The sequence below is a fragment of the Enhydra lutris genome, unplaced genomic scaffold, assembly GCF_002288905.1.
Source record: "Enhydra lutris kenyoni isolate GAN:26980312 unplaced genomic scaffold, ASM228890v2 scaffoldscaffold48, whole genome shotgun sequence".
Lineage (NCBI taxonomy): Eukaryota > Metazoa > Chordata > Mammalia > Carnivora > Mustelidae > Enhydra > Enhydra lutris.
The window spans coordinates 10,571,233-10,596,677 of NW_019154132.1; the positions used below are offsets into that span (position 1 = coordinate 10,571,233).

At 43.7% G+C, this 25,445-nt stretch overlaps 1 protein-coding gene across 1 annotated transcript in view; it reads left to right on the plus strand.

Annotated features, from left to right (window-relative positions):
- LOC111156720 (N-acetyllactosaminide beta-1,6-N-acetylglucosaminyl-transferase-like) overlaps window positions 1-20,547 on the plus strand; it is a 49,485-nt gene extending 28,938 nt beyond the window's left edge. Inside the window, exons 2-3 of the mRNA XM_022517763.1 lie at window positions 12,748-12,840; window positions 19,038-20,547. Coding sequence (XP_022373471.1) covers window positions 12,748-12,840; window positions 19,038-19,228 — 284 coding nt within the window. The 3' untranslated portion in view covers window positions 19,229-20,547. The remainder of the gene's footprint in view (window positions 1-12,747; window positions 12,841-19,037) is intronic.
- The last annotated feature ends 4,898 nt before the right edge of the window (window positions 20,548-25,445 follow it).

Genomic DNA, 25,445 nt, shown 5'->3' on the forward strand with positions numbered 1-25,445 from the left:
GTATACAGACAACGGTTCTGGTTTTCACCTTCAGTACAGTGTTCAATCAATTACCCGAGATAGTCAACACCGTGTTATCAAATAGGTTTTGTGGTAGACGGTATTGCCCAGCCAGAGGCGATAGGGACGTTCTGAGCATATTTAAGGTAGGCTAGACTTAAGCATTGATGTTCAGTAGTTCAGGTGTCTTAAATGTATTTTCAGTTTGATAGTTTCAGTTTACAATGAATTTATTGGGACTTAGCCCCATTGTAAGTCAAGGAAGATCTGTAAATCATAGGAACATCACGGGCTTCATTGGAAGAATAAGAGTAACAAAAATTGTATTTCACTTTTCTTCCAGTAACATGTGACAGATTCACAAAACTTCCATCGTGAGTCTTTTCAGTCCGTCATACGAGAGCATCATAATGAGCACCTCACAACCTCCCGGTATTATCTCTTAAAAGAACTCATCTGGGGGACACCTAGCCAGTTCAGTCCATAGAGGGCGTGACTCTTAACCTCAGGGTTGGGCTTTCAAGCCCCACATTGGGCGTGGAGCCTACTTAAAAAACAGAAACTCATACAGAAGAAGATTTGTCTAGATTTTTGGGTGCCTTGAGAGTTTATCCTTTACTACAAATGAAATGTATTAGTCATTGGTCTTGTATTTAGTCCATAATTCAGAGTTTCTAAAATATTGAAATAACTATTATACAAATGAGAACACCAGTGTCAAGTACTTCAGAGTGAGGGCCTTGAAACCCGAGAGCTGGAGACTCAGAACTAGCCCCGTGATCCCAAGGATGACCCAGGGAAGGCGCAGAGGGACCAGGGCAAGGAACCGATGGGGCCAATGTTTCTTTGAAGTCTCGAGTTTTATTTTACAAATTTATAAAAATACCACATTCCTACACATCTGTAACTTTATTAACTGTTCACTGAAAATACTCCCTAAACGTAAGCATAAATCTTAGACTCGATCACTGAATTTTCAACTGATCTTACTTGACCTGCACAAGAAAATAGTTACTGCTAATACTCCAGGAAACCACTCTAGTCGCTTCCAAGAGTGACAACCAGCCCCAACCCCCCAAATTATTTATGTGTGTCTTTGTGTTGCTATGTGACTTGTAATTGTAGCCCAGTGCTTTTCATCCAAATGTTCAGGTTCAAGAGATGTTTTCCGAAGAAATGCTAGGCCTACCCTGTGGCTTTGTTTCTAAAAACTGCTACAAACTCCACGGGGGGGTTAAGGGTGGGGGTGGAAAGATAGAGGATGGCGGGTGGGGGATGCCCACCTACCAGGGGCACATCCCAAGACTCTTTCTCCCGTGTTTCTTCTCTTTTGAAAGTTTGGATGTTTCTCATATTTGTAGAAGAAGATTGTAAACAGAAGAACTACTTCTCTCCGGTTCTATATAAAAGATTGCTTGCTATAGATAGGCACTTAGTTCCCAGAATTAGCAACCTTTTATGTACCCCAGTACATGTAGCAACAAATGGAACTTACCACTGACCTTTAACTCTTTGGACCTGTCTTGAATTGAAAATAGGATTAAAATTAGACAAAAGTCCTAAGTCCTAAGTTTTTTGTCTGGCTGCTTTTCCATGGAATTGGAGGGAATGTTTTAAACTTGCAGATGAGTTCTTGATTTACTTCCAACTGGGTGTAGCCTGGTGCCTTGTTTTGAAGATGAAGAAGGCACTATGTACTGGGCAAGATGAAAATTTGTCTAATGGATTTGCTAAGAACCTTCTCCCAGACAACCAACGAGGTAGCACAGGGCATGCAGTGTTCTGTTTCCTCCAACAGGGAATGATCCTGACATGAAATCCTTTACCATGTAATGGAATGAGAAGGGGAATCAGTCTGGTACATGCTTTTATTTGAAACAGTCACGTAAAATCTAGGAAATGCCCCTTGAAAGGCAAATACTTAATTGAAGCTGGAAACAAACACATCTAAACAAATAGATCACAGGAAATTAGAGTATGTCATGTTCACATGCTGCAAATAACAACAGAATCTCCCATTTCTAGAATCTGTAAAAACCTAAGTCCTAAGGAAACTGTTTTTGAATTGATACGCCTGTTGTACGTAAGGAATGCCCAGACACATTTCGAGGAACACAAACCATCTCTTGCTCTCTCTCTCTCTCTCTCTGTTTTTGGAGAGAGAGCGAGCATACACATGAGCAGGGGAGGAGGGGGTTGCAGAGAGAGAGAGAGAGAGAAGCTTAAGCAGGCTCCACACTCAGCAGCGCAGAGCCCGTCGCAGGGCTTGACCTCATGACCTTGAGATCATAACCTGAGCTGAAATCAAGAGTCGGACGCTTAACGAACTGAGCCACCAGGTGCCCCAACAACCCATATATCTCAACGGTAAAAGCCACCTGTGAGAGGTTATTTGCAATCTATATCCAGTATAGGTTAGTCACCTAGTTAATAGTTATGTTGAAGTCTTAAGGGGGCATGGAAGTATTTATTTGTATAAGAAGATGCTTTATGAAATAATGTTTTTTTTTTCCAAATTTTTTCAATTATGGTAGAGTTAACATTTGTGCTATCTTAACTTCAGGTGTCCAGTATAGTAATTCAACACTTCTGTATATCACACTATCTTGACAGGTGCCCTCCTCAATCTCCATCACCTCTTTCACCCATTCCCCCCACCTCACCTCCCCTCTGGTAACCATTAGTTTGTTCTCTATAGTTAAGATGTCTGTTTCTTGGTTTCTCTCTCTCTCTCTTTTTGCCCATTTTTTTGTTTCTTAAATTCCACATATGAGTGAGATAATACAGTATTTGTCATTCTCTGATTGACTTATTTCTCTTAGCATAATACCCTCTAGCTCCGTCCACATTGTCGCCAGTGACAAGATTTTATTCTTTTTTATGGCTGAGTAATATTCCATTGTATATGTATGCCATATCTTCTTTATCCATCTTCTATTGATGGACACTTGGGGTGCTTCTGTAATTTGGCTATCGTGAATAACGCTGTTAGAAACATCAAGGTGTATAAATTAGTGTTTCTTTGGGTTTTGGGTAAATACCCAGTAGCACAATTATTGGATTGTAGAGTAGTTCTATTTTTTTTTAATTTTTGAGGAACCTCCATACTGTTCTCCACAGTGGCTACACCAGTTTGCATTCAACTTTCATGTTTGTTCTTTGTACTGCTATGCATTATTTGAATCCATTCCAATAACCAGATTTCAGTTTTTCACAAATTATAGACTAATATATTAGGAAGAGAAAAAGGAAAGAGTCACAAGGCAAATGTGCCCCCTTGCTTGACAATGCTTAATTTTGGGGAGTTGGAAAATAAACAACTGGTCTCTCTGTACTTTTCCTGTGCTTCTAAAATCTCTAAAACTTAAAATTGCTTTATTTGGTGAAAAAGTAAAATCTCTCCTTAAGAGGGACAGTGCTTGGTGTCTGAGAAGCCAAAAAGTATTATCCCTGGGAAGGGATGTTCCATAAAATATTATGTAAGAACAGGTGTTCTCAACCCTGGCTACACAGTAGTATAATATACGAGCCTTTTGAAAAACAGCAGTATCTGGGCCTCACCGCTGACCAGTGAAAATGGAAGACCAATTCAGGAATTCCCCAAAGGGTGGGAGGACAGCCCGGTGTGTGTGGGCAGTGATGTATGAAGGATGAGGTCTGGAAACCAAGTACTACACGCTACACGTTGATCCGGGCCAGGTAGACAAGATGAATGAGTGAAGTATATAGGCGTCATAGGAGCTGGAGAGTTCCTGGCTTCTTAAAGCCCAATAAGTTGTTGTCAAGGGACACTGGCAGTCCCAACCTCCATGGAGAACCTTCTGGTTCCTTTTCAGTGTTCAGCCCCCACTTCTCTGAGGGTTGAAACAAATAGGCCTGTGATCAGATGTGGCTTATGAGCTGCCCGTCTGCTGTTCACAGCCTGGGGACAAGATTACAAGGATCCTTATGTTGTCATGGTCAGTATCTTGGTATCTTCTTGGCCAGAATATGAACTCGAGCCATGAACTGCTGGTCCCAGCCAGGGTTTCGGGTCTGAGGGGCTCTCTGGGCCCGGCCCCTTGATTAGTGACAGTCTGAGGCCAAACATTAAAAATGGCAGTTGAGGGTCAAGCTTTGGAGGGAGGAGATAAATGTTTTAAACTGGGTCCAGGGGAAGTAGAAGCAGCCATGTAAAATGAACAGTGGTGTGAGGAGTGGGAATTCTGGTAAGAGGCAGAATGGGCACCTGTGGGAGAGGTTAGGGATGTCGGCAAGTCTGACTTTGCTTTCATGTGTTGGGGGATGAGTGGTTGGCGGGTAAGCATCTCAACGTGGCTTGAAGAAACAGACATGGGCAGACAGTTCAAAGTAATCCTGCACCGCCCCCCCACCGCCCAGAACAGGAGGTAAACAAGGTCAACGGTGATTATGGAAAAAGCCATCTAGTGGTATTGCCAGTAAAGTGGACAAATTGGAGGCGCTCAAAACAGTCTCGGCGAGAGATGGGAAGCCCCTGAGTTAGGACAGTGCCCACAAAGGGAAGCAGCACCATTATAAAGCCAGGGAGGGTTTAAACCAGGAACCACCGGCAGGCTGGAAATCAGTTGGGAGCTCCCCTACTGCACAAAATGGCAAAGTCTCAGCTGGAAGGGAGTAATTAGTGGATTTGGGTTCATTGCGAAGATGAAGGATTTTGAAAGCTGTCGTGGTTTAGGGGAGGAAAGAAAGGCAAAGTTGACAGCCTCCAAGCCTGGCACTGATGAAACTGGAGGTCTTCACTATCTCAGAAAAATGTTCTGTGATTAAAAGGAGTGTTTGAGAAGAGTTAAAGGTAATACACAGCCAAAGAGAAATGTAGGCAGAGGGTCAGTGGGTCAAGGTCAGCCTTTAGGTTAGGGTTGTATTGAAATCTGAACTGCTCTGGGTCAAAGATTTTCCATCTTTCTAAACCTGCCACTGACCTTCCCTGTTCTTCCCCAGAAGACTATCCAGGAAAGACTTGAGTAGAGGTGTCTGGGCTGCTAGTAGAAACATTAATAAATATAAACCCTTCTGGATACACTAGGCCAAAAGCTCCAAGAACGGCTTCATTCATAGCTTTATCCTCAACATCTACTCTAGAACATAGGGAAACGTTCAAGAAAACTGATTGAATAATTGAGTAAATTGTCTTGAAACAAACTCCGTAAGTCACCTAGCATGCCCATACTCCTGGGCAATTCACTTACATCTCCTAGGCTCTAGTTTACACAGCATGCCAATGAGAAGGAATATATTAAAATAGTAAAGCATATTAAAATTTCTAAAATCCCTTCGAGTCTGAAATTCTGGGTTTTTCTTCCTTCTACTCATTTCATCGTTTGCTTTTAGAACGAAAGAAGAATCAATTTGTTTACAATCACTGGAGTTAAATGCCGGGGTGTCATTTTAAGGATATTATGCTATGATCTCAAAGCTGCAGAACTCTAGAAACATCCATTAAGAAACCAGACAGCATCTCTTTTAGGAAATTTCATGTGTCAAAAATCCTAAGTGATTAATGAACAACTTTGTAGGTAAAAGTATAAACATACCGTTTTATTGCTAAACATGACCCCAATTGACAATGAGAAAAAAGGGCTACAAGTTACTTCACACTACATTTCCCACTTATTAGGTAATTTCCCTTTTTTTGTTGTTGATAAAGCGAATCACCACTGAACATTGTGCATTTGTCTTTTGTTGAATTATTCTTAGAACAGTCACAAGTACCATGACTAAGTCAGCAAAGCCAGTAAGCCTCAGAGGTTCATAAATAAATGTATGAAAAATATAAAAGCAACAACATTAAAGGTTTTATAAACTAAAAGAAATGTTCATTTTATACGCAAATATTTGCACATGATTTTATTAATAATGCACAATTTCATGTTCTCAGTTGGGGCAGTTTTGCTCCCCAAGGGACATTTGGCTGCATCCAAAAACATTTTGGGTTGTCACGGGTGGGGGCAGGAGGTAAGAGGATGGGACAGGTGTGGGGACTGTTACCAGCATCTAACGGATAAAGGCTCCACATTCTCCGGTGTGCAGGTCAGCCCCCACAGCAATGACGTCACTGCAGTCCAAATGTCAGTAGCTCCGAGGCTGGTAAACTTGCTTCTGGTTATAGTAAAGAAGCAGTCTCTTCCACAGCTACAATGGTCCCGGTGACTTTAATAGATGGGTTTTGTTTGCAACCATTTATTCAGGGAACTATGCCAGGCACGGTGCTAAGCACAAGACATATGTTATCTTATTTAACGGGAACAAAACCCTGTAAGGTTTTGAAGGTTAGTTCGTGATCTCTTAAAGAGATTACGTAATTGTTCAAGGTCACAACCAGTAGTACCAGAGATAAGGATTTGAGATGTGGACTCTGACCTTAAAGCCTGTGCTGTTAATCATTATGTATAAATAATGCTTAAAGGGCCATCTTCACATATAGATACTTACACTTAAGAAATTAGGTTCCTAGCTTACATTGAAGCTATTGGTTTAAAGGGCCAGAGGGAATTGGGTGTTCTTGTGGCTTTCTTTGCATATTTCCAAATTTTCCAGAGTTAGACCAGTTTACAGCATGACCTTAATGGGTGAGCATTGGGAGAAATGGGGTTGACTTTTGACATTTAAAACCAAAAGCCCTTGTTGATTCAGTAAGTTAAAAAGTATACATCTGAGCTTCAAAAATAAGCAATTGCTGGAATTTGTTAGCATGAGTAGGTCTCCCAAAATGAGGACCACACTGTGTGAGAACCATAAGGAGAAAGTCAAGTCAACATAAATAAAGCTTGCATTTCAAAGAACCGTATTCATTTATTCAACAAACGCAGTTATTTGACTAATAATGGCTAAGCTCCAAGAAAAACATTCTTGGTTACTCTGTAAACGTATCTCAAATCTTTTGTTTAAATAAGCCTATGAAGAGCAAATGAGAGAATTGGAGTTGATAATTTAGAATGGTTTCTCGGATAGGATAATACTAGTGTCGTCTTTTTGCCCCAAACTAGAAATAATGCAAAAGAGACCCTTCCTAGGACATGGGTGAATTGAATGTAGACTTTATCCATATACCCCATAACTGCGCTCCTAGAATCCTGACAAGTGAGAATAATCATAATCATAACAGCAATAATAAAAACACAGTCATCTAGTCCAGTATTATTTTTAAGATTTTATTTATTTATTTGACTCAGAGAGAGAGATCACAAGTAGGCAGAGAGAGAGGGGGAAGCAGGCTCCCCGCAGAGCAGAGATCCTGATGCGGGGCTCGATCCCAGCACCCTGAGCTGAAGGCAGAGGCTTAACCCACTGAGCCAGCCAGGTGCCCCTAGTCCAGTATTTTTTTTTTAAGATTTTTATTTATTTATTTGATAGAGATCACAAGTAGACAGAGAGGCAGGCAGAGAGAGAAGAAAGGATGCAGGCTCCCCGCTGAGCAGAGAGCCTGATGCGGGGCTTGATCCCAGGACCCTGAGATCATGACTTGAGCCGAAAGCAGAAGCTTTAACCCACTGAGCCACCCAGGTGCACCCTAGTCCAGTATTTTTAAAATAACACTTTTCCCATGAGTGGATCCAAAAATCACTTCAGTAGGCTTTGACCAGAAAATGAGAAAATAACACCAAATAAACAGGTGCATGACACATAATAAGTCTAAGTCATTTGTGAAACTTTGTTTATGTACGTGTGTGTGCCTGCGGTGGTATAAATTGCTTTTCTGTGGTTTGCAGTCTGAACGTTTGAAACTCCGCCGATCTGTTCTAGGCTTCATTTGAAAGGTGAGTCTACAGTCTTAAGTGATGGTTCCAGGATACACAGCTGGTTAGTGACAACGCTGACAAAGCTGGGGTAAGAACGAATTTCCCCAATCGCAGTGGGAAATTGTGTTCCACGGGTGCTGGGGCGTCTGCTGCGGGTCATCCCTGGGAGAAAATTATGCTTAGTAGATAATTTTAGGAAGTAGAAGGAGCATCGGATATCAGCACAAGTGATGCGATCAGTAGCTTTGGGGTCTCCACGTAATGTTTTAACCCAGACCCCATTAAGTCACTGTGTAGTAGGCACACGGTACATTCAGACCACTCAGTCTCTCTCTTGCCATTGTTGCCTGACAAAAATAATCAAGCGATGCCTGCAGAGTATTCACACTGAGTTGACATCTGAGCTGTCGCCAGAAGCCCTGTGGAGGGTTATCAAGCGAGTTGTACCAGGCAGGACCCACGTGGCGAATAGGTGACTGATGGCCGCTTAAGCAGTTGCTGTAGGGCACACCAAAACAGGTTGTCCTTGGCCACGAGAGGAGAGTAAATACTTTTTGATACCGAGAGGTAGAGCATGATTTGTACCTTCATTGTACAGTGACCTGTTGGGAAACCAAGGTGCCAGGCAGACCTGTCTTAGCCACACACTCTGGGCAGCCCGGGAGACTCTGAGTTGCTGGGGGCAGCCCTTGTGTGCCTCACTCATTCAGTCATTTAACATTGACTGAGAATCCCCCGTGGGCCCCATGCTGTGAGGTCAAGGCTCCCTGAGGACCAGTCTTCTGCTCAACGTAGCTTTACCCCACACGAGGGGGGCTGATGGGCTTCAGGAAAGTGATTTGAGTGGTCTACTCAAATGCCTGTGTTCCCTGCGGTGCGGACAGGTTTGCAAACTTAACCAAAGGATAGAAGGTACATAGTACCAGATTTCTTCCCCAGGGCAAAATGTGGGGAAAAGGAGAAAGAAAAGGTAACCGGAAACCTGGTGAAGGCTGAGGGAGGGGCTTCAAGGAGAGAGGAGACAGAAGCTACGTCCTCTTTGCAATGCTGGTTATGGCCCAGGGCTGCTGAGGCTCGATCGCATGCTGGGATGCTCTGGGGATTTTGTGAGGGTGCAGATTCTCGGGCAGGATGGCTGATTCGGCATCTCTAACAAGCTCCCAGGGGACGCCCAAGTTCCCAGTCCAACAAAGCCAGGGGCGCTGCCCACTCCTGCCAGGTATTTCTGGACCTTGGAATTCTTCGCAAGAAAAGACAGCATAGAGTTCGACTTTGTCCCTCTCTCTGATTCCACTTGGAAAAATGTAATTTTTGTCTGCACACATATGAGTAATATTTAAACAGACATGTTTGAGACTTGTCGGTAAACAAAGTATGGAAGTTGAGGTCTGGGGCACCTGGGTGGCCAAGTCAGTTTAACTGACTGATTTAGTCTGCCTTCGGCTCAGGTCATGATCCCAGGGTTCTGGGATGGAGCCCCACATCAGCGGGGCGTTTGCTTCTCCCCCCAGCTTGTGCTTGCTCTCTCTTTCTCTCTCGCTCTCTCTCAAATAAATAAATAAAATCTTAAAAAAGAAAAATTGAGGTTTGTAATTCCATGAGCAGGAAGTTCACATGTGTTATTTTTATTTTTTTTATTTTTTTAAAGATTTTTATTTATTTGAGAGAGAGAGGGAGAGAGCATGTGCGTATGAGTGGGGGTGGGAGGCACACAGCAGACTCCCAGCTGAGCAGGGAGCCTAACACGGGTCCGATCCCAGGGCCCCGAGTTCATGACCTGAGCCGAAGGCAGAAACTTAACCAACTGAGCCACCCAAGCACTCCTGTTATGTGTTTATTGTAAAGACGGCAGTCATTAATTATAAGTGTCACCATCTTATTTCTAGAATAATGGAGTGTGTTTCTGAGGAAGAGTCAGTTTGTGATGATCAATATTCATGAGAATGAAAGAGGAAAAAAAATCATATCCTTTAAAAGACATAATCGCGTAAAGGAGGGTAGGTACGTTTTGTTACGGTGATGTGTTTGCACTTTTCTGCTGTGGCTTTTCACCAAAATAGACTTGTAGAAATTACATCCATGTCCGCTAATCTTGTTGACACAAGTAAATATACCAAAATACCTCTATGTTTTCTGGAGTGTCCTCCACTCACCCACCAACTTAACCGAGGCAAGTTTTATTCTAAATACGTTTAAAATGTGTACTAAGAACAAAATAAAGAAGCTTCTCTTGGGAAAGGCATGTGCTAACGTAATTTTTAAAGTAATAAATGCAAATCAGAGCAATAGGAAGAAATATTGCTAAATAAATGGTATTTTTCTTGGGGACTACTCATTATTTATAAGCAAACTTTTCAAGTTTGGCAGAGAGAAAAAAAGGATCTGTCTTATAGCAAGCCCTTAGGAGTAGGGATCATGCCATTTACAGGAAGGGCTGTGCAAAATTTAATTTTAGTTGGGAGACCTGGGTACAATTCTTGATTTAGTATAATTACTAAACTATACTATACTATAACTATATTATAATTTATAATATAATTACCATGTGACACCAGGGCAAAAGAACAGAGCTTTTTTTCTTCTGAACATGCACATTTTTATTCATGTTCTTAAAGAGGAAATGTATTCATGTGCCTAATCCAATTAAACTTTCTGAAAAGTATTGGTCTTGTCTAGTTTTTTTTCTTATTAAAAAATATCTATCATCCTGGATAATTTTTTTTTCTCATTAGTATGCGTATTAGTTTTTTTGTTTGCCATTGTAACAAACTACCGCAGACTTAGCAGCTGAACCAACGTGAATGTATTATATTACTAGGACAGAAATCTGACACATGTCTCACCAGACTAAACCAAAGTGTTGGCTGGGCTCCGTACTTTTCTGCAGGGTCTGAGCCTTTTCTAATGGTACCCGTGTACCAGCTGTTCACCTCCCTCTTCCACTGTTAAAAGACCCTTGTGGTTGCATTGGTCCAGCCTGGATAATTCAGGATAATTTCCCTATTTTAAGGTCAGCTGATTAGCAAACTGAATTCCATTTTGCCCTGTAACAGAACATAATTTCAGGTTCCAGAGATTAGGATCCAGACTTCTTGGAATGCATGTCGTGGGGAGGGGCATGATTGTGCCTACTGGGTCTTCTGAGAAAGGACTATTACAGCCTGGGTACAGAGGTCATGAGCGCGGTACTGTAAACATCAGAATTACGTTCAGATTTGCTTTGCTCACCGGTGAAAATTGCTGGAGCGCTTGTGAAACAAAATATTTTTTCTTTTGTCACATTTACCTTTAATTCCCATCTACCCACTTTTCAGTAACGGAAATCTTGGGGTAAAACTACTCTATAGGATTAAAATGGACCCTTTAATCTGTGAACTGTCCAAAATTTATTGAGATGGAGAGGGTTATACGAAATGGTTTAGCACAGGGAGCCCTGGGTGGCTCAGTTGGTTGAGCGTCTGACTCTTGATTTCAGCTCGGTTCTTGATCTCAGGGTCTAGGGATCAAGCCCCACATCGGGCTCTACACTCTGCAGGGAGCCTGCTTGAAATTCTCTCTGCCCCTCCCACTCGTGTGTGTGCTCTCTCTCTCTCTCTCTCATTCTATCTAAAATAAATAAGTAGATCTTTTTAAAAATGGTTTAACAGAGCATTTCTCAAATGGGGTAGTTTTGTGCACCCACCCTCCCTCCTGGGGGACATGTGGCCACACTGGAAGATGTTTTTGATTGTCACAACAGAGGGCTGTGTACTACTGGCATCCGGTGGGTGAAGGGCAGGCATGCTGCTGAGTAATTCCACAACACCCGGGACAGGCCTGATCACAGGGAATCATCCAGTCTGAAGTGTCAGTAATGCTCTGTATGTTCATTCATTGAAGGTAAATAAAATAAATTTCTTTAAAATAAAATAAAAATATAAATAAATATAAAAATATGCAAAAATAAATAAATAGATAAAGTGTCAGTATCGCCAAGGTGGAAAAGCCCTGGCTTCGTGGGGACCCAAAGCCCTCTTTTCTTTTTTAAAGGCTCTTTACATTGCAAGAAAGTGCATTGATTCCTGATTAGTTAATTGGTCAGCCACTAAACTTTGGGCCAAAGAACAGGGGAAAGAAATAGAGAAGATGGGTGGGTCAGTGCACACCAGTCTTCCTCATAGTGGGGATCTCAAAGCTCAAACCTACCGCTTGTGGTCGACAATTCATCTTCACTGGGTCTGTTTCCTCTCTCTCCCCCCAGGGCCCTGCACAATGCTTGGCAACACCAAATGCTCAAGAAGCACTTTAAGGAATAAAAAGTATAATGTGTCAGGGGGCCTGGCAGGATCAGTCAGTAGTGGAGCATGGGATGCTTGATCTTGAGGTCATAAGTTCGAACCCCATGTTGGGTATAGAGATTGCTTATAAAAAAATTAAAAAATAATTTTAAAAAGGTAGCATGTTAAGGGATGTGTTTGAGTTTATAAGTAGTGAACAAGATATTTCCCTTCTGTATGCCTAACATTGCAACCTCGTATAAAGGGCTTTCACTTATTAGTGCTTAGCACATAGAGTAGCCTGTTTTCTGAGCTTTCATTTTAAGATACAAGTCATCTGAAAAGTCTTAAAGAGCTGTAATGTTAGGACTGAATGTAAAATCAGTTGAGGGCCATTAAGAGATAACCCCCAAATCTCCCAACTTTTCCATCTTCGTTATGATTTCAAGCTATGGTATTTCTTAAACTCTATTTTGCAGGCTTGGGCACACATTATAACCAAAAAAATTATGCATATATATATTTTTTTTTCTTTTTTCCACTGGTGGCCAGGTGGGGTCATAACCACCAACCATTAATGCCATAAGCTTTTGAGGTTTTGCACCCATGAAGGAAAATCTAATGTGAAAGATAATCTACAGAAAACATAAGCATAATTTGCAGGCTTCGTTGATGAAATGGCACCCATCTCTCTTGGTTCTCATTTCTGCTTTTCTTTATCAACATTGCAGGTGTCCCTGGCTCCATGCCAAATGCATCATGGGCTGGTAACCTCAGGGCTATAAAGTGGATGGACATGGAAGATAAACACGGAGGCTGCCATGGTGAGCTGTTCATTCCACACTTTGAGGCCATGCAGTTTATTGGTGTTGGCGTGAACATTGTTGTGAAATAAAGGGGTTCTCATGGAGAACAATCTATGTGTTCTTAGAGTAGCTAGAGGCTTCAAGACATGGTAAATTTAGGTGATTTCCTGGGTGGTGGCTCAGTTGGTTAAGCATCCGACTCTTGATCCTAGCTCAGGTCTTGATCTCATGGTCATGAGTTCAAGCCCCACATTGGGTTCCATGCGGGATGTGGAGGCTGCATTTAAAAAAGAAAGGAAGGAAGGAAAGAAGGAGAGAAAAAGAAAGAAAGAAAGAAAGAAAGAAAGAAAGAAAGAAAGAAAGAAAGAGAAAAAGAAAAAGAGAAAGGTGGATAGATCTCACTGATGTTCTCTAGCTCATGATTATCAAGTGGGGATAGAAGTGGTCTCAACTTTGAGGATACTTTCTTACTAGTTTCTGCTTTCTTCTTATTTATTCCTCTTTCTGTTCCTTTTGGGGGTGCAGTGGTTAGGAGGGGACAGTGGTCAAGATGAGAAGTGATGTCATGTTCTCACCACTGAGCAAGCTGGACCTCCACCCCTACCCTTTACACCAGCTTCTGCTATCCCCGCAGATGGGCTTCCAGTTGGCTTGGAGGTACTCATGGCTGCTCTGGAGTGATGACGGGCAACACTAATGTCTTTCCTCCAAATGGACAAGAATGAGAAAGTTTAAGTAATTTTCATTTCTCTCTTTCTTTTTTTTTAAAGATTTTATTTATTCATTTGACAGAGAGAGAGAGAGAGAGAGCACAAGTAGGGGGAATGGTGGGCAGAGGGAGAAGCAGGCTCCCCACCGAGAGGGACTCTATCCCGGGACTTGGGCTCATGACCTGAGCCTCAGGCAGACACTTACCCAACGGAACCACCCAGGCGCCCCAGTAGTTTTCATTTCTGTAGGACTTTATAAAGAAGGGCTTTCATCAGCCCTGGTCAACATTCCATTTAAACTGTTGCCTGGTATGTAGTGAGCATGGTATTCATTAACTAGGGCTCACGTAACCAAGTATGAGAGACCTCGTGACTTCAACAACAGAAATTTGTTTCCTCACCCTCCTGCAGGCTGGAAGCTGGAGATCAAGGTGGTGACAGATTTGGTTTCTCCTGAGAGGCTCACAGGTGGCCACTTTCTTCCCAAGGCCTCACGTGGTCTTCCTTCTGTGTGCGTCTGGGTCCTCATCTCCTCTTTTTACCCCCACGGCATTCCTACTGCACAAGGGCCCATCCTGTATGACCTCATTTTAGCTTGAATAGCTCTGTCTCAGACACAGTCACAGTCTGAGGTACAGAGGCAGGGGGGCTAGGACTTCAACGGATGGATTTGGGCAGGGGGACAACTCAGCCCATAACGGGAGGTGGCCTTTGCTCCCTGTGCTGACAGAGCTTTGCCACCTCTACTCGTCCATCAGTCCGTCTAGGTGCAGTCTCTGGCTTCCCTCTCAGGGCCATCTCATCGACACCTCATGTTTCAGAGGAAAACCTCCAAATGACTGCCTCTGGGCAGCTCTCCGTTCCTCCCCACCCCGTTTTCCATCTCTCTGAGCATCCGCTTCCGCTGCAGATGGCAAATCCTCATGTCACTGTACAGTCTGCCCCTCGGCAGGCATATTCATGTCTTTACTTAATCAGCCAACATATTGGCTGACACCCGTGCCTGCATTTCATCATGGCCCACCCTGCTGGTGGAAGGAGGAGGGTGGAGAGGACATTTGCTTTTGGGTCTCCTGGGTCTTCTTTAGAAAAGAGACCATCATCACCATCAGTTGGGGGTCCCAGTATTTGAGTTCCCCGAAGTCCTCCCATAACCCTGTCACCCTCCCTCTGGGACCGCTGTGGTCATCCTCTGATCTGCTGCTTCTCTCTGGCTGTAACTCGGGAGGACTTCAGCCTTCACAGCAGGGACCCATGGGATGTCATGACTTTGTGGCTCTAGCCTCCCCCGCGGAAGCTCCTGTCCCCCTGTGCCTCTATCAGCAACCCTGCCCCTCCATAGAGCCTTACCTTCCACCTCCTTGTCCTCACCTGTGCCCAGGCCTTACCCCATAGAGATGGTATAGGCTAGTCAGGTTTACATTTTTAGAGGGATTTCACTTACCACATGACAAGTGGGCCCATGAGAGGAGCCCTGAGCCAGGGACCTACCTAGTGTACAAAGCTTGGGCAGCCCAAGTCTCTCAGAGAAATGTCTCATTTTTCTTCTTTTAGCACCTGTTACACCAGTGAACATCTGAAAGCCTTGTACGGTACAGAGCATAAAAATAGTTTGTCCCCCAAACCACTCGAGAGGGAAAAGAAAAAGAACCCAGAGAAGGCAGAACAGTGCGTGCCCAACCAGCAAGTCAGGAGTACGATCTGGACCTTTTCCCCTTGGTGGCGAGTAATAGGAATTGTTCCAAACCCGTGGATGTGTACCCACTCTAGACCCTGTCAGCACTTAGAATCATCCGACCACTCCAGCTCTGTCATCTTGAACTTGGAGCTTCCGCCTTTGATTACAATCTCTTTGTCGCTCAGCTAGTTTTCTTCACCAGCTTACGTGCTTTGTATCTTCCCGTCTTTCTCCCCAGAGCAGAATAGAAGCTCCAAGAGGGCTAGGATTTTTGACCAATTTGTTCATTGCTATATCCCCACATCTAAAATATGTTGTTGTTGTTTGAAACGTGGCAGCTTTTTTAAAATTGGGATTGCCAAGGTTTCAACTGTCCCAGCTGCTTCCTCCTACTAGCTTCCTTCTGAGGACTCCCTGTCCAGCCTGTGTAACTGGGTCAACTGTCCCATGCTGTTCTCACTCAACATTCCAGATTCCCCTGCCATTTGACCCTACAAGGTCCATTCCTATGCATAAGGGTCACCACCATCCGCTTTATGCCATTTGTGTTTGCCTAAGCAAACCATCGCTGGAGACTGTCCCCCCGCAACAAGGAGGCTAGACCCTCCTGGCTGCCTACTTACTCTTTTATTTACCTCATTATCTTCCTGGTGTCCTGTTCATCTTTCCTGCTCGCCTTAAACTCTCAATCTTAGGCTAAAATGGCCTTTCTACTCTCAGAAGGTAGTAACTTCAACTTGAGGAAGAACTTTCAAGACATTTGATGGACATCCCCTTACCAGTTTGTCATGCCATCCCCTTTTCTCCATGTCAGGGTATTTTGGACACACTCTCATCGTTCCTTCCTGTTCTGAGAGGAAAGCTACCCATCCTCACAACCAGCGTCACCATCTGGGGGGTCTCAACTTTGTGTGGGTTTCCCTAGAGGATCCCCTTGCTCTCCTGCCTTCCTGTGTTGCCCCCTCTGTGCTAGTGGGTAGGGATTCTCTTCTCTATCAGGTGTGTAGTGATTGCCTCTGGCCTGAAGACCAAGTTGTCTGTGTAGCCTCTACTCCAACCACACTGAAACAGTCGCCCCTGTTCACTTCACTCTCGTAAGCATGGACGGGCTGCTTATGACTTCAGTTCTTACCCCCGCCTCCTCCCCCGGGTCCTTCTCTGACTTCCCACAACTCTGGCTTCTGTGCCCCATGATTTCCATTCTCTCTTGTACTTCCTCCCAGGCACATTCAATTAATCACAAGTCCTGTCAGCCCTTCTCTGCTCTGTTTCTGATACCTTTCTTTCCCCTCTCATGGCAACCATTAACTTTGAACCGGTTCTCTGGTTTACATTAAGTTGTTAGTGTGGCCTCATGATTGATTTCTAACGCACCCTGCCAAGCTGTGCAAAATTAATCTTGCTAAAGCTCGTTTCACCATTTGATTCTTCCATTCAGAAATCTTCAGAGACTCTCCCTATGTATGGGATTAAAAAAAAAAGGCCTAGCCCTTTAGTTTGTTTTAGGTCAGTCAACCATAGTCGTTCTACTCTTGCCAAGAAACCTCTAGAAAAGAGGTTCAACTTCCTACCATTCTTCTTCTAACCCACTTCCCAACCAAACTCCCAATTCTAGTAGAAAATTCCCACCTCTGCATATTTTTTCAGAGGCATTGTCCCCAAATGAAGCCACCATCTGCACCCCCCATGGCTTCCCCTAGTCTGTCCTTCCACAGAGTCGCCACCCATCCTTCTCTATCCATTTGTTCAATAGTATTAATATAACACCTGATGTTTACAAGGTTCTGTCCCAGATGCTGAGGACATAGAGGGGAACAAAATGGTCTCAAGTTCAGCCCTTTTGAACCTTATGTTCTAGTCTAAGGAGAAAGACAATAAACAGTTATCTGGAAAGAAAGACAGTAAACAAAATATTTGCCTTCCTGGCACTGACACACATGTCTACCTGTTGCTCATGAGAGCCAAGAGAAAAATGAATCAGGGAAGGAGGAAAGAGGGGTCAGAGGAGGCCTCACTGAGAACATGGCCTTGGAGCAGAGGCCTGGGGTGCGGTGTGAGAGGGAGCCTCCAGGATGTGTGGTGGAAAGGGGCTGGCGGGGGGAGAAGAGCAACGTGGATTCTCCGGGAGAACGTGCGTGGTGTGCTCGGGGCCAGCAAGGAGGCCAGTGTCGCCGAAGGGACTAAGCAAGGGTTATTAAGGGTTGTAAGTCAATGAGCAAGGGGGGTGGGAGGTAAAGGCCAGACCCTGAGAAGTCCATGTAAGGGCCTACTTAGCCAGAGTGATTCCCTCAGGTTAAACAGTGATTTTGTTGTTTATGCAATAAAACTTAAATTGACCCTGTCCCCACCCCGCCAGGGGAACTTACTTAAAAGCAAGTCCCAGAAACCAGTAGAATGTGGTCGACTAGTCTCTGATAACAGAGCCCTAATACAAGGGTGGGTCAGGTCAGGTGGAGATAAAAGCACGAATGCAGGGGCGCCTGGGTGGCTCAGTGGGTTAAGCCGCTGCCTTCGGCTCAGGTCATGATCTCAGAGTCCTGGGATCGAGCCCCGCATCGGGCTCTCTGCTCTCTAGGGGAGCCTGCTTCCTCCTCTCTCTCTGCCTGCCTCTCTGCCTACTTGTGATCTCTCTGTCAAATAAATAAATAAAATCTTTAAAAAAAAAAAAAACACGAATGCAGGGATGAGTTGGGCCAGGTGGAGACATCCAATCAGTGGGGCGCACATACCGTCCCCTAGCTACCAAGGAGTGTGGGCCCCACCTTTTGGGCGCCAATTCTGACCAAGGTAGTTTAAATAGCTACTATGGGGTGAATTGTAATTCAATTGGCCACCCGTGTGTGACCTACCATGACTGTGCAGCTTTCTCTGTGTGTTGCAATCTCATTGGCCATCTGTGTGTGGCCAGGCCCAACCACATGGCCTTTGCTCTATAAAAGTTAGTCTGTGAGGCTGGGAGGGGTCGCTCTCTCTGTAAGAGGTGGCCCCGACTGGTCGGTTTGAGTCTCGATGCTTGGCACAAAATGAAGCTTTGCTTGACCTTCACTTTGTATCAGTCTCGCTCCTTTGATCACAGACCTAACACCCCAAATGAGAGGAGAAGCCCTTAGAGGGCTTTGAGCAGAGGAGACATCATGATGTGCTGACATTTAAAGCAGTCGCTCTGGCTTTTGCACTAACAGACCAAGGTGGTCGCAGTGGAATCCGGTTATTACTGTAACAATTTGGACAGGACGGTGGAGGTGGTGTGGGCCCCAGTGGTGGTAGCGGAGGTGGTGGAAAGGGGTCCAATTCCATTAGTATTTTGAAGGTTGAGGTGTCAGAATGGCTGATAGATTGTGTGTGGGGTATGAGAGAAAGGAGGAGACAGACATACCCAGGGGAGCTCAGAGGGGGTGAGGAGTTGAGTCCTGACATGTCCTCTCAGGGAGATTCATTCTCATCTAGGTGGAGATAAAAAGTCAGCACTTGGATAGGCTCACAGAACAGGCCTGACCAGGGCGACCCATAGGGACCTCTCCCTTCTGTACGCTTCTAGAACCTCTCCTCCATCACTCTCATTTGCTAATACACGGAAGTGTACCATTGTACTGTACCGTTCACTGTCCTGTTCTTTAAGGACCTCTGTGTGCCCTTCGTCTTCCCATAAAGAGCTGAACTTCCTTGTGGGCTGGGCCCCCAGGGTCCTGCTTCATTAGAAGCCCGTAGTGCTTAGCACCCTTTTAGTCGCTCCGCAGGTAGACAGGACTCTACTGCTGGGCAGTCTCACTGCCCCCAGCTTGGGAAACCCAGCATGTTCTGATGGTCTCTTGTTCTCCCCTCTGCAGGCCACTACGTACACGGCATCTGTATCTACGGAAACGGAGACTTGAAGTGGTTGATTAATTCGCCCAGCCTCTTCGCTAACAAGTTTGAGCTTACCACGTACCCCCTCACTGTGGAATGCCTGGAGCTGAGGCTTCGAGAAAGAACCCTAAATCAGAGTGAAACCGTAATTCAACCCAGCTGGTATTTCTGATCCCCTGTAACACGGGCTCAGCAGGCGCCCGAGGCCGGGGAGAAGAGCCTTGCTTCGTGCGAGAACTCTGCCTCGTTTAGGGGAGGAGGTGCCGGAGTGAGGTTAGGGCTGCAGAACCTGGCCGTGTCGTTCTGTGTGAAGACATCTGTGGACACTGTGAACTCTGCCATCAGGGTGGCTGCCCGGGGCGAGGCGAGCCTTTTGGCCTCACCAGTGGCCTCCCGATGTTCCTTCCATGTGGGGCTGATGCTCTGATGGGTGATAAATTGAACTGACGTCAGACCTTGGCACCAGATGCTCACTGGAGAGACACGTTTTCATGAAAAGGAGAACTGTAGATAAGAAAAGGAGAACTGTTGAGGGAAATAGGAATTGTGTCTCTTTGAAGGAGTCTTCTCTGACAGGTCTGTAGCTACGCATTCATGGACACAAGTCCTCTCTGCTCAGCAGCGCGGAGGCATAGAAACAGCTTTCTGGGCAACTCAGCCATGTCCTTTAGAACTTGAGCTACGAGAAGGGAGAACTAGGTCTTGTTCCCGAGTTCCAACACTAGCATTTCCAGTTGACTGTGTCTGGAGTTCTGTGTAGAAAGTAAAGTCATTGACAGGAGGCGGGATATGCTTTTCGGACAGTGGCCACTGCTTCCTGCTTCAGCAAAGGGATCCCAGGGAAACTGGACTTTTCTTGGGGTGTGTCTAGAATGTGCGCTAGTCCCCCTGCCGTTGCTTTCCATGGAAAACGCCGAAACGTTCCCAAGAATGAAGATATTTCTAGAAGAGAGGTGCTATTGCATGAATCTTGTCCTGAGTCTCTAGCCTCAGAATGAGTCACTTTCCTCTTTGGTCACCACCCTCCATCCCCACCGAAGTGATCTTACCTGCAAAATGGAGTCCAGTTTCTACGCCATGAGGCTTCAAGGACTCCAGAGTATTCTCTGAGTAGGTTTACAGTGCTTAGTGCTAGTAAGAGCCACTAGGTTTCTAAGAGCTCTCCACTGTGAGTGAGCTTCTGTGTCACCGATCCGTCGTCTCGTTCCTTTATCCAACTCATTCATTCAGCATGCAGTCAGTACATATTTGTTGAGTGCCTGTTGTACACCACACCCATCTTGGACACCGGGAGAAAAGGGAGACAGAAGCTTTTTCACTCTAAAGTTCTTGATAATAGCATCGACATCGAAAAGGCAGCTGTAGAGAATCTCCTGGATTGCTTGTATTTTAATACTTTCATGTGCAAAGTTATAGATTTGGGATATCAGGCCAAGAATATGAGTAATTAGAAATCGAGGTCTGGCGGTCCCTGGGTGGCTCATTCTGTTAAGCGTCTGCACTCAGCTCAGGTCATGATCCTGGAGACCCGGGATTGAGCCCCACATCGGGCTCCCTGCTCCACGGGGAGTCTGCTTCTCCCTCTCCCTCTGCCCTTCCCCATCCCACCCCCCATTCGTTCTCTCTCTCAAATAAATAAATAAAATCTTTAAAAAAAAAAAAGAAATCAAGGTCTAAATCAGAGATATTAGAGATCATTGCAAAGGGAGAAGGGTAGGAATAGACAAGCTAAAGCCTGTTGCGTTGTAGGCATCCTGACAGCTCCCTTACGGCTCGTTGTGCTAAAACCTTACATCACCTGGGAGGCTCACAAGATTGCCTCCATTTTGCAGATGAAGTGAGGCTTACAGACGTTATTAATAAGCGTTAGGAAACAAATTCTCTGAGGATAGGGGTGTTCTTACTGGTCTCCTTCGTTCGATTTCCTGAGATGGAGTATTTAGAGAAGGTGAAATAAAGCCATATTTAGTATACCAGAGACGGTAGGTTTTAAGAAGAAGGGTCTCAGCATTAATGTGAGAAAATGTGCTGTCACCTCAGAAAAATGTGAAGTCTACTCTTATCCTCCTAAATCCATTAAGTTCCTTAATATTTATTTATTCTAACAAAAAAAAGTTACTACAACTAATGATATCTTTAATTCACAAATTTTATTCTTTTTTCCTGTGACTGTGCCTGTTGAGTGTTAATCGTATTTAAGGGAGTGCCTTTGAAGTAAAGCCGCCTTTTGTTCCTGCTACTGAAAAAGATGTAGCTGTGCAGAGTGGTAAAGGCTTAAAGCAGAGGAAACACACCCAGAGCTAATGGAGTCTAAGAACCATCTTTTTTTTTTTTTCCACTTTAAATGACCCCACCCGAGAAGAAGGAATGTTTAACACTGGATCTTTCTCATCTAGAACGAGACTCTTTTTTGGAGTAGAAGATGTTTACATGTCTGTTGCTGGTCATCTCTGTGTCTTGCATTTTTTAATATTGGAAGATTGTAGTGTTTGGGCCAGTGGGTTTCTGCTAGCCCATGGGGACAGTTGAAACTACTAAATCCATCCTTGATTGCAATGATGTTCCACGTTGTTGTCTTAGAAATAAATTAATATATTGTTTTCACCTTTGGGGCTACTGTGTCTTTTTATGATGGTTGGCTAATAGCCACTAAAGGTCATGTTTAACCAGGTAATTCTTCTAGCATTTTAAAAAAAAAAAAAATACAAATAAAGGGGCTCCTGGCTAGCTCAGTCGGTGGAGCACTCAACTCTTGGTCTCAAGGTTGTAAGCGCGAGCCCCGTGTTGGGTGTGGAGGTATTCTTAAAAATAAAATCATAAATAAAAATAATTAAACTTAAAATTTTTGAATAGCTTTAGTTTTACAGAAACTTTACAGGAAAATATGCAGATAGTCCTGAAAGTTCACATGTACACCCCACTCAGTTTCCCATTATTGCCATATTAGAGTAGTATGGAGCATTTTAATTAGATTTCCTAAATTTTTACCTAATGCCCTTTTTTGGTTGCAAGACCCCATCTAGAATGCCCCATCACGTGACTTTTAGTCGACATGCTTCATTGGGCTCTGACTGTTTCTCAGTCTTCACTTGCTACAATGAACTTGACGATTTTGAGGGATATTAATTGGCTATTTCATAAAGTGCCCCCGTGGTTTTGTCCCATGTTTTGCTCATGATTAGACTGGACTTTTGGGTTAGGAAGAGGAAGACCACAGAGGTGAAGTGCTGGGGTACATTCCATCGACAGGACCTAACCAGAGTTGAGGCTAACCTTGATCACCTGACTTCAGTGGTGTTTGTTAACTTTCTCCACTGAAAAGCCACTGTTTTTTCCGCTTTCCATACCTCACTCTTTGGAGGGAAGTCACTATTGGCAACCTGTATATAAGGAATAGGGAGTTACGTTCCACCTTCTTTAGAGTAAAATACCTACATAAATTATTTAGAATTCTTCTATAAAGGAGATTTGTCTCTTTCCCCCAATTTACTTATTTATTAAAAAATTTGTTTACATCGTTGGGGGGCTCGTAGATGTTTATTTTAAACTTCAGGTTATAATCCAATACTACCTTGGGCACCTGGGTGGCTCAGTCAGTTGAAGTGTCTACCTTTAGCCCGGGTTGCAGTCCTGGGGTCCTGGGATTGTGTTCTGCCTTGGGCTCCCTGTGTGGGGTCTGCTTCTCACTCTGCCCTTCCCCACTGCTTGTGATCTCTCTCTTACACTCCCTCTCAAATAAATAAATAAAATATTCAAAAGCTAAACAATACTATTTTTTTTCTCTAATTGTTCCAGCTGAGGCCATAGGTAGTTCTCTCACGTGGCCCCAAGTCTTTGACCTATCCCCATCACTGTGGGTTTTTCCTTGAACACTTAGTTATTTTCTGGCATTGCAAGGTGCTCCACTCTTACTATTCCCTTACTCCATTTTGAGGAAAAATGACAAGTACAATAGCTATGGCATGAGAAGTACATGGTTATCAGAGGCTCGGACTCTCGGACAAGGGTCTGGGTCACCTGACCAACTAGGCATGCAGACTAGCAGAGGTGCTAGTGAAGGATATGGGGAATCTGGAAAGGGAAAGAGAAGAAGGAGATACCGGGCATCGGTTACAGCTTCAAGACCAACTACAATGGTGGAAACTGTAGGTCATTCCACTAATCTTCCCTTTGTAAGTTTTCCCCAAGAAAACACACTCACGGGATTCAGAGGAGCTACTCTCTCAGTTTATCGGAAGAAACTGATCCAAGCTGCTCTGGTGTGGATGGTGCACTGGACAAATGGGATCTTCTCCGGACTGAAGCTATCAGCCTTCCCTGGAAATTACTCTCAGCCTCGGAGAGTGACCCCACCCTATGTCATATCCCATCTGGGGTCAGCCTACACCCAATGGCAGGAGTGTGTGGGGCTATAAAGGGCCAATGCCCTCACCCTAACTTGGGCCCATAGCAGCCGATGAGCTCTCTGGGGGGGAACAAGGCCTTACTGTAATTGTATCACAGACCAGCTTCTTTACTTAATCCTAATCCCTTCTCTTCCTCCATAAATACTGAATGTGAAGAGCTCCCTTGCACACTCATCAATTTAGAGTCTGATTTTTGGAGAACCTCACTTGTGATATGTTCCCTGGACAAACGATGACACAAAAATTTACCTATACTTTGGGGCTCCTGGGTGGCTCAGTGGATTAAAGCCTCTGCCTTCGGCTCGGGTCATGATCTCAGGGTCCTGGGATCGAGCCCCGCATCGGGTTGTCTGCTCAGCAGGGAGCCTGCTTCCTCCTCTTTCTCTGCCTGCTTGTGATCTCTGTCTGTCAAATAAATAAATAAAATCTTTTTAAAAATTTTACCTATATTTTCTTTTTTAACTTTCGTAGTTGTTTTTCCCCCCTCTATGTTTAACTCTTCAGGATTTCAGCCATCTAGAATTTATTTTGTCTTACGATTTAAGGTAGGCACCTAAATTTTTTATTCTGCTAAGGAAAACCAGTTATCCCAATACCTTCTTTGTCAATAAGATTATGTATTAAATTCTCATGTATTTGGGGGTCTTTTTATGGACTCTATTCTGTTCTACCGATTTTTTGGTCTATCCACATGCCAAAACTGTATTTAAAAAAATTGCAGTAGACCTCTGCTCTGTGGCAAGACAAAGAATCCTTTACTGGTCTTTTTCAACATTTTCATGGTAGTTTTTGCTCATTTACTTTCAGGCAAATGTTAGAAACAGTTTATCAAATTCCTTGAAAAATCCTATCAGGATTTTAATGGAATTTGCACAAAATTCATGTTGATTAATTTTGAGGTAATTATACCTTGACAACATTGATCTGTAGTATGCCTATTCAGGCCCCCTGCTGTGTATTTACTTAATATAGTTTTCTTATGCAAGTCTTACACATGCCATATTATATTAATTGCCCATATTTTAAACAGTGCTTTGTGCTTACTGGGAACGGGATTTAAAAAATATATATCCGTTTTGTTGTCGGTAGCAAAAAGGAAAACAACTGATTTTGATCATCTATGTGGATTTTATTAAATTTTTTCATTATTCCTAATAGTTTCTATGTGTTTTCTTTTCTTCTTCTTCTCCTTTTTTTTTTTTTTTAAAGTAGTCTCCACAACCAGCATGGAGCCCAACGTGGGGCTTGAACTTACACCCTGAGATCAAGACCTGAGCTGAGATCAAGAGTTGGACACCTAACAAACTGAGCCACACAGACACCCCTCTCAGTGTGTTCTCTAATAGTGTTTCAGTCTATTATACCTCACATTTTCTGGTAATTATCTATAAATACTAGTTTCGCCTCTTCCTTTCCCAAATTAAGTCATCTTGTTTCTTTTTCTTTCTTTCTTTCTTTCTTTCTTTTTTTTTCTTTGGTCTTCTTACATCGGCAAAAATTTGTGATACAATTTTAAATGGTAGCAGTGATAGCAGTTATCCTTGAGTTGTTCCCAACATTAAATGTCATGTTAATTCTTGTGCATGATATGTCAGAGGTTTGATACAGGTTTCTGGTAGATATTCTTTATTGAAAAGAATACCAGAAAATAAATATACATTGAAATATAATACGTATATATCCTGGTTGCTCTCTCCCTTTTTTTGTTGTTGTGTAATACAATTATGGATGACTGGTTTTTAAAATTTTTCTTTGCATATATTACTTCAAAAAATGAGAGGGAAAAGTCACTACTCCTAAACTTTTTAAACAGTAAGAATTTAGTATAGTAGTCGATGTCAAGGGGGAATCTGGAGCAGGGATCCCTTTGAACAGACTAGGCAAACAACTGAAGTTTGAGAAAACCAATAATGACTGACTGGAAGATTCCTTATTGTCATGACTCCCTCTTCTGGTCAGGATGGCTTAGGGTTTAAGCGGCAA